Raw genomic sequence first — 9,604 nt, forward strand, 5'->3', positions numbered from 1 at the left:
ATGTACCCAGGGACAGGCGGTAGGAGAGCGGGCAGAGGCAGAACCGCAGCCCTACCTCCTGTGGGAGTTCAGGGGAGCTGAAAGGTGGAGTCCCGGCCTGGGACAGGCACGCAACCAAGGGGAAGGTGTGGGGATAGGTTGGATTGGGGGTCCTGGAAACAAGAAGTCATTTACAGAGTTTTAGCAGATGTGGATTTTAGAAGTGCAATTTAGACAGCTGGTTGGAGGATGAACTGAAAAAGAACAAAAGTACAGGATGTCCAAGACTCTAGGTATGCAGTGCCTGAGGTCTGAAGCAAGTGATGGACTGAGAATGGAGAAGAGGGGGCAGATGGAAGAGACACTCGGGCCACTGAGAGCCCCCAATAACTTGTATCAAACACTGCCAAGTCTAGAATTTCTTCCAAAGTCACCCAGATATGGTCACATAAATTCTGATTTCCGTAAGCCTGTGGGATTGCCGGAGACCCTCAGAGGTGGCCTGAAATGGCCCCTGCTTACAGCCGAGGTCTCACAAAAGGTGTTGAAGGTCTACCTCGTTTCCAAGAGATTCTGGATCTGACACCCCTGAGGAAGACAGCCGCTAGCTTCCTGCAGGGGTGAAGGGGAGAGGGGGCTGAGGTTTGAAAAACCCCGACCAGGTCCCCCAGGGGAATGTGCCCCTTCTAGTTTGAGAAGTTCTGCCCTCAGCCCTTCATGGGAACATGGAAATGCCCTTCCATTTGTGATGTTTTGGTGTCACTGTAGAGTAAGTGGTTTTTTTTGTTTTTGTTTTTGTTTTTTTAGATTTTATTTCTTTATTTGAGAGAGAATGAGAGCACGAGAGGGAAGAGGGTCAGAGGAAGAAGCAGACTCCCTGCTGAGCAGGGAGCCTGATGCGGGACTCGATCCAGGGACTCCAGGATCATGACCTGAGCCGAAGGCAGTCGCTGAACCAACTGAGCCACCCAGGCGCCCCTAGAGTAAGTGGTTTTTATCACACACTTCCTGTTTTCAGCCCCGAGGGAGATTAACTGTTCACTCTGTGTGTGAGAAGCCTCCTCGGGCTCTTTTAAATTGTTTGCTCTTCTCTGAGATTAATAATTCTAGTTCTTCTAATCTCTTGGCTAACCTTTTAAGGCCCCTCCCCGCCCTTTTCTCATCACCCTCAGTCAAAGCAGAACAAAGTGCTCACTGGGCTTGCAGAAGGCGGGCCCACGGAGGGAGCAGGAACCACTCCCCCCCTTGTTGCTGCTTTCTGCCATCCAGCTGATCCCATCACCATGTGACTTCCAGACTGCTTTCTGCTCTGAGACCTTCCCCACCTTGGCTTTTAAACAGGCGACTTTTTCTCTCTAATGTCAAAGCCTGAACTTCATCAGCCTCGTTCTTAGCTACATTTCAAGGTTAAATAACCTTAATTTCCAGCCATGTTTCCAGGGTGCTGTTCCCCATCCCCCAAACTGGTGTCCTGGGCAGATGTGTTCTCTCCTTTCCATGAGCCTCATTACTGATTTAAACCAGATCAGACCCAAGTCCAGAATCAGGTCTCGTCTGAGCTGCAGAGCTGGGGGAGGACCCGGAAGGGAGAACCTCATTACCATTCCTAGGTGTCGACAATATCCATCCTCTACTTGAAGCAAACGACAAAGGAAAATAGAGGGGCTACCACGTGAGAAAACCTTGCAGAGTAAGGAGAAAAGCAATGAAAGAGAACGTGCCCTACAAAACATTATATATAGTATAAAATTACAATAATTGAAATAGTGAGGTGCAGGCATAGGACAGGCAAAGCAATGGAAGAAGCTAGACAGTCTAGAAAGAGACCCGAACAAATAAATGAGAATATAGTGTATGACATGGACAGTCTTTCCAAACGTGGCGGGAAACTGGCTTATCATTTAGGGAAAAAAATTACCATGTAAATTTAGCTTTATACCATGTATCAAGATGCATTCCAAGTGGGTCTAAGTTTAAAGGTGAAAAGCAAACTGTCAAGAAGCATTAGAGGGCCACCTGGCTGGCTCAGTCGGTAGAGTGTGTGACTCTTGATCTTGGGGTCGTGACTTCAAACCCCACACTGGGTGCAGGGCTAACAAAGCAGCAGCAGCAGCATTAGAAAATACTAAAGAGTAAGAATTGATCTGGGGCGCCTGGGTGGCTCAGTCGTTAAGCGTCTGCCTTCGGCTCAGGTCATGGTCCCAGAGTCCTGGGATCGAGCCCCGCATCGGGCTCACTGCTCAGCGGGAAGCCTGCTTCTCCCTCTCCCATTCCCCCTGCTTGTGTTACCTCTCTTGCTGTGTCTCTCTCTGTCAAATAAATAAATAAAATCTTTAAAAAAAAAAAAAAAAAGAACTGATCTAATTTCAGGGCAGAGAAGGCTTTTCTTGGCATGACCGGAGGCAGAAACTAAAAAAGCATCAATAGAATTGATTACATGAAAACTTAAAATGTTTAAATGTTAAAAAGAATATTGACAAGAAAACTAAACAGTAAATAGTATGGGGGATTATAATATGTATAACAAAATATTAATATCATTCATGTAGGCAAACTATCAAAATCAATAAGAGAAAGGAGGTAATATAAGTGAAAATGTGTTAAAGTCCTCCAAAACATACCAAAATGAACAAAGAGAACCAAAAATAGAAAATTATATCCGCACCAAAACTAACAAAGGTCCCAACTTTATACTATAAACTTCAAGTAAATGCAAGGAATTAACCCACACAAATAAATACACATAAAGACACTGTGATGGTTCTCTCCTAATCCTTGGCACCTCCCCAGATAGACCATGCCACATGCTGATGACATGATCAGTTGGAATTGACAGCAATAGAAAAAATGGTAGCTATACCGTAAGTCATCAGCTATCACATGGCTGGCCTCATCTCCCCTATCGATGAAGTTATGAGACTTAGCCTTCCAGGGAGAAAGAACAATCTTCTTTTCACCTTTAATCCCCTCTTCAGCACTTAGCACAGGTCTTTGTGCATAACAAGTCAATAAATATTTGCTGGATTAAATTGTTATGTCACAGTATGCCCTTCCCACACTTCTATCACACACAGAAACTCTGGTTTTTAGGCTTATGATGTAAAAAAATGTTCCCATTCATATTTTGTAAAAGCTAACGCTAATATAAGAAAATAACAGTATGCAGCCTATTTTCCTCTGTGGCGTATCATCTATGTCTCCACGGGCCCTAGACCTGCATATGGATGCTTTCAGGGAGGGGAGCTGGGAGATATCCATCCCCACGTAGCCATTCACTTGGGGGTTTGGGGTTGGATTTGCAGCTAGAAAGTAGTTGGGAGATTGCTGGGGATGAGAGCAATCGATGGCCCACGGAGGTATGGAAGGGCATGTGCGCTCCCGTCTGGCTTGATCTAACATTAGATATCCAGATGTCAAAACACTTGTGTCCATGAAAGATTTTGAGAGAGTCCGGACAAGAGGGAAACAGCGGGGTGAAGGCCAGTCCCTCTCCCGACCTCTCCTGCAGCTTCAGCCCCTGGGAACCAGGGGGCCCAGCAGGAATACATGTGGTACCCTAGAACAGCCTAAGGAGATAGGGTTCTCAGAGGACACAGGGGTGCACCAGCTTTGGATGGTCTGTGGGTCGCCAACCACGGAAGAACTCCTCCTGCAGAAGAACTCAGCAGACTTGGTCCCGCACAGTCCTTCCTGGGGGCACCCAATAGTCACGGAGAGGAGGCAGGGGCTGTGGCTCCTAGTTCTGCAGGCAGAATTGAAGCTCCCTCCACTGGACCTACCCTCCATGAAGGGGGCAGTCTGATAATGCTTGGGACACACATGTGTGTTTTCAACTGCTTTGCTGAACATCTGAAAAAGTACATTCTCTTTTTCTTCTCATGAATGCAGGCAGAGATGGGAAATTCCCCATATAAGTTGCCAGGCTTGGTACTGAAGGCAAACTTGGGAAGGAATGGTTTCCTTGACATTTTTTCTTCCCTCTTCTCCTCCAGCATTCTTCTTTTTTTTTTTAATTTTATTTATTTATTTGAAAGAGAGAGCACAAGCAGAGGGGCAGAGGTAGAGGGAGAAGCAGGTTCCCCACTGAGCAGGGAGCACGATGTGGGGCTCAATCCCAGGACCCTGGATCATGACCTGAGCCAAAGGCAGACGCTTAACTGACTGAGCCACCAGGCGCCCCCGGCATTCTTTTTTTTTTTTTTTTAAAGATTTTATTTATTTATTTGAGAGAGAGAGAATGAGAGAGAGCGAGTACATGAGAGGGGGGAGGGTCAGAGGGAGAAGCAGACTCCCTGCCGAGCAGGGAGCCCGATGCGGGACTCGATCCTGGGACTCCAGGATCATGACCTGAGCCGAAGGAAGTCGCTTAACCGACTGAGCCACCCAGGCACCCCCGGCATTCTTGATTCTATAATAAATAGTCAACCTCAAATGTTCACAGTGTTGGATGCACCAGTGGTTTAGCTGGACATTTCCGTGCACATTTGCTGTGTGTGTGTCTCTCTCTCTCCCCCCACTTTCCCCTCCCTGGCTTTCTCTCGCTCCCTACGGGAAGATAGTTTTGCTGACAGCTTTCTGACTTGGCTAAAAAATAGCATAGCCGACGTGTGAAAGCCCTTCTGACTCTGGATCCACACGGAGGATGGAAGTTTGCTCTTCACCCTGTCCTGAAGGGAGTATAAATGGTGGAGCTCTTCTGAAGAATTCAGCTCACTGGGCTCTACCTGAGGAAGCTTGTCAGCCCCTAGGCAGAGACTCCGCGAGAGGATCTGGTCTCACCCTCGCTCTCCCGTTCTCACTGGGACACTTGCCTCTGTCCTTCAACATGCCTAGAACTTGCGCCCTCCTCTGAGGTCAGCAACATATTTAAAGCACTTGTCTTCATCCTGTTCCCATCAGTAAGATTTAGTTTAATGTAAGACATGCGGGAGGGAAATTCCACTCACTTTTCTTCTGGGAAATCAGCTGCTGCGTTTTCCAGACCCAAATCCCTTGCCTCACATTTCTGGTAAAATTCAAAAGTTCATGATTTTACTGAAACAAAGCCACATCTTAGGCAATCAGGCATACCCCTCTTCATATCAACATGAAAGGCTCTCTTTTCTCCCCTTTTATGAAAAAGAGGGCTTGGGTGGCTTTTTGTTTGTTTGGTTGGTTTTTACCCCTTTAGAAGATCGTAACAACTTTAATTTTCACACACTTTTTTAAAAATTTCAAATTCTTTGGGCGCCTGGGTGGCTCAGTCGTTAAGCGTCTGCCTTCAGCTCAGGTCATGACCTCAGGGTCCTGGGATCGAGCCCCGTCGGGCTCCCTGCTCGGCGGGAAGCCTGCTTCTCCCTCCCCCAGTCCCCCTGCTTGTGTTCCCTCTCTCGCTGTGTCTCTGTCAAATAAATAAATAAATAAAATCTTTTAAAAAAATAAATAAATAAAATTTCAAGTTCTTTACAGTAGGGTAGAGCTGGAAAACATGCAGCCATCGTCTCCGAGCTTAGCTAAGGGTCTCAATGGATTTAAACAGCTCCACAGTGTCCCCTGGTGGCCATGAGCACAGGGCGCTTGAGCTACTGGGGCTCTATTGAGGCTACAAAACAAGGTAGAAGTAAGTGTCTCCTCAGGAAGAAACTCTCCTCCCCAACTCAAAAAACACGATATACTAATTTGAATCAGCAATGCAAACCATCCAAAACACAACAAGGACCAAAGAGCAGGAAACTAAACAGCTTTTCATTTGAAGAAGTCACCCCAGGAAGGAATGCCCAATCGAACATTACTTCTCTTTCCAGCCCAAAAGGTGGCGAAGTCCTTTCGTCTGAAAGTCTTTCTTCACTAACCAGGCACCCCCTCAACACCAATGACACCCGGGGGCCCCTCGAGGCTTGTGCTATGTGGCACCACCGTCTTTACGTCTCTGCCTTTGAGGAGCTATTTTAGGAGGGGAGAAAGAAAATAAACAAGTACATTAAAAAATGCTGCAAGTTCTGGGCGCCTGGGTGGCTCAGTTGGTTAAGCGTCTGCCTTCGGCTCAGGTCATGATCCTGGAGTCCTGGGATTGAGTCCCGCATCGGGCTCCCTGCTCGGCAGGGAGTCTGCTTCTCCCTCTCCCGCTCCCCCCTCTTGTGCTCTCTGTCTCTCATTCTCTCTCTCTCAAATAAATAAATAAAATCTTTGAAAAAAAAAAAAATGCTGCAAGTTCTGACAACAAGTTCTGTGATGAAATTCACCCAGCACACATGGCTAGAGAGGGATGGGGTGGAGATGGAGATTATTTGTGCAAGGACGGGAGGGAGAGCTCCTCTAAGGTAATGACATTTGAGCAGAGACCCGGATGATTACAAAGAAGCCACGTGCACAGAGTGCCCCAGGAAGAGCAAACAGTAGACGGAAAGGCCTGGATGCACGAACAGGTTTGACCCGTCTGAGGAGGGCAGGGAGGCAGCAGATGCTTAGTGAGAAAGGGGGAGAGTAGAGGAGATGAAGTCAGTGAGGAAGGTGGGGGTCAGGAAGCTGGGTTCTATTCTAACGCTAATACAAACTCCCTGGACAGTTTTCAGCTGGGGATGACATGTTCTCCTACGCATTTTTAAAAAAATCACTCTGACGCTTGAGTGATCTTTTTAAAGTTATGGTCTTCACCGTAACTTGGGGGGGGGGGCGGGCGGGAGATTGACAGGCACCCACGAAAGCAGAAAGACCAGTAAGAAAGCTACCGCAGGAGTCCAAACGAGAGGTGGCTGGCTTGGATAAGGCTGCTTTGTAGGGAAGAGGAAGGTGGGGAGAAGTAGTTGGATACAGAATATATTTTAGAAAGAAGCCAATGGGGCTTGTTGACAGATTAGAAGTCGGGGTGGGGGGGGGAGGAGGAGGGGCATAGAATCTCTTTGGCCTGAGCAACGAGTGAATAGGAATGCCAATACCCAAGACAGAGAAGCCTGGGTGGAAAATGGCTTTGGAGGTGACAGAAGAGTTGAGAAATCAAAATCCTCTTGGACTTGTCTATTGGGCATGCAAGAGATGATTAAGAGATGTTTAAAAGATGACTGGATATATGAGTGTGGAGCTCAGGGGAGAGTCTGGGACTAGGATACATATTTGGGAATCCTCAGCATACAGGCAATATTTATAGTCAGGAGACTGGTATCGGCAGAAGGGGTGGATAATGAAAAAGGAACAGAAGCAGGCAGAGAGGACATCTATAAAAGAGGACAGAGCCAGCAAGGAAGACTGAGGAGGAGGAGCCAGCAAGGCAGGAGGACCCAAAAGCCAAGCGAAACGGTGTTTCAAGAAGGAGGGGATGTCAGCTGCTGTGGAGGGGGGTGGGGAATCAGATACAAACAAAACTGCCCAGTGGATTTTGTAAGATGAAGACACTTCCAGTAAAGCAGTGTGGACAGGACAACTGCCTTCGGATTGGAACCAGTTAAAGGGAGAACAGGAAATAAGGACGCAGAGCCTACATAACAGACACTTCTTTTAAGGAGTTTTACTGTAAAGGGGATGCTGAAAGAAGTAGCTGGAGGGAATATGGGATCAAAGGAAATGTGTTTCTTGTTTCCTCATTTTAATTTTAAAAAAGGAGATACTACGACATGCTCATGCAGTGTTGGAACTATTTCTCTGTTGGGGGGACATGATGATTAGGCAGGAAAGGATGGGGTCCAACGCACCTGAGGGTGGCGGTCGCCTGAGGAGTGGAGACAGGAGAGAAGACAGAATACATGGTTCTGCATGCGGGTGGGTAGCAAGGGGAGACTTGGGAGAGGCAAGTCCTCACCTGATTACTTCTAATTGCTCAGTGAAGTCAGAAACAAGAAGCTAATACTCTGAGTATTAGCTCAGAGTGGGGGAGGGGGAGGAGGGGGGAGCATCCCAGATTTGAGAAGACAAGAGAAAATGACTGGAAAATGAATTTGCTAGGGGGCCAAAGTGGGACTGCCCATCACTTTTCCCTGAGAATAACCGACTCTTGAGGCACTTGTGACAACATGACAATCACACGTACCTGAGAAACAGTAATGAGAGCCTTTTAGGTATGAAATATGTTAAATATTCCAAATACCCCGAAGGAATGTACCCAGCACTCATGGCTTTAATTCGTGTTACTATTTTGTCTCGACTATCTTTCTAAGAAAGAAAACATGACAGTCACAACCACAGGACCCTTGCACCCTCTCGCTCTTCAGGAAGCAGTGGCGTTCCCCTTCATCTGGGCCCACCTACAGCTCTGTGGTGACCTCATTCCTTCAGCTGCTGCCATTCAAGACTTACCTGTAATCTGGGTTGTCAGGGAGAGGACCACGGGAAGCTGAGAAGACAGAGCGTGGACGCTGACGCTGTAGTTGGTACCCGGACGCAGGTCCAAGCACATCTCAGGAGCCTGGCTCCTGGCAGTGATATTAAAGATCATCTCCTGGGCAAATTCCTTCTGATACCATCTCTGGCCCGAATGTGGAACTGAAACAGAAAAGTTCACTAAGTGAAACGGCTAGCTTGAGGAAGGCTCCAAATGCCTGGATACTTCCCCCTTCTCACGAGCCATCTTGCCCTCGACTCTAAAGTTCCTTCAAAAAGTGAAACAGAACAGTAAGCAAATCTTAGAGTCGTCCTACCCCAAGCACCGTCGTTACAATATATCAGTACAATAAAAATATTTTTAAATCAAAATGTACAAAAGGCCGAAGTCCCAGTGCTAACAATGTTCTCGTTCTTGTTCTCACATCTACGACGCACAACACTGAAACGTCTGTGGGCGGGAGTAAGGCCACAGAACATTTCCTACAAAGAAAATGAGGAATCTGAACTAAGGCTTCCCCAAAGCAGGACCTGAGTGAGGATACTCCTAGCTGGCCTGGTTAAAGCTCAGCAGGGCTTTTCTCCTCGGCCTGCCCCCTTCTTCTTCTTCTTTTTTTTTTTTTTTAACAATGCATTTTTTATTTTGTGAACACAGTATTTGCAATGTGACGGCCATACACCTTCCAATCTTGCTATTCATTTTACAACACTTGAAGTTTAACTGGACGACCCTGGATCTAGGCAAGCCACAGTGTCTTCAGGATCACAGAGCAACTTTCGACAGTTTAATGTGGAACCAAACTGAATCAAAATAGGAGCTATTTATAGATGAAGCAGCATTTAATGCTTCATATAAAGCAATGCATATTTTTTTAAAAGTTAAAATGCATATTATCCACATAGATGTGCCTGCCCCCTTCTGACATTCTCCACACTTTCCTGTAACATCCCAGCACCTGGCCCAAGAGACACACTTCTCTGCCCACTTAATTTCTTCTAGTAGCAGCTCATCCCATGGTCTTTACCTTTCTTACTCACAACCACAATAGCTTCGAAGTTCCCCGACTCTCTAGACACGTCCAGACCCTGGTCAGAGACACTGGACTGAAGAGACACACACAGGCAAAAGCCATGGGTTCCTTCCACGGATACTGTGTGGACATGAGCTCTGCATCAGGCTATGTGCACAAAGTAACTCGCATGGCTTACTCAGCAGTCCCCAAGGTCTCTCTCTTCAAATACGTAGTAGAAGTGCCCATTTCCTTGCTTTTTCTTGCAATTCTTACTATAAATCTGCCATTGATAATAACAGCTACATAAGTAGATTTTTAGGTTT

General features: G+C 46.8%; 1 protein-coding gene across 1 annotated transcript in view; it reads right to left on the bottom strand.

Annotated features, from left to right (window-relative positions):
• The window catches only part of SUSD1 (sushi domain containing 1), a 122,968-nt gene that overhangs the window by 22,835 nt on the left and 90,529 nt on the right, over positions 1 to 9,604 (bottom strand). Inside the window, exon 12 of the mRNA XM_078061296.1 lies at positions 8,245 to 8,461. Coding sequence (XP_077917422.1) covers positions 8,245 to 8,461 — 217 coding nt within the window. The remainder of the gene's footprint in view (positions 1 to 8,244; positions 8,462 to 9,604) is intronic.

Source organism: Halichoerus grypus, chromosome 14 (assembly GCF_964656455.1).
Source record: "Halichoerus grypus chromosome 14, mHalGry1.hap1.1, whole genome shotgun sequence".
Taxonomy (NCBI): Eukaryota; Metazoa; Chordata; class Mammalia; order Carnivora; family Phocidae; genus Halichoerus; species Halichoerus grypus.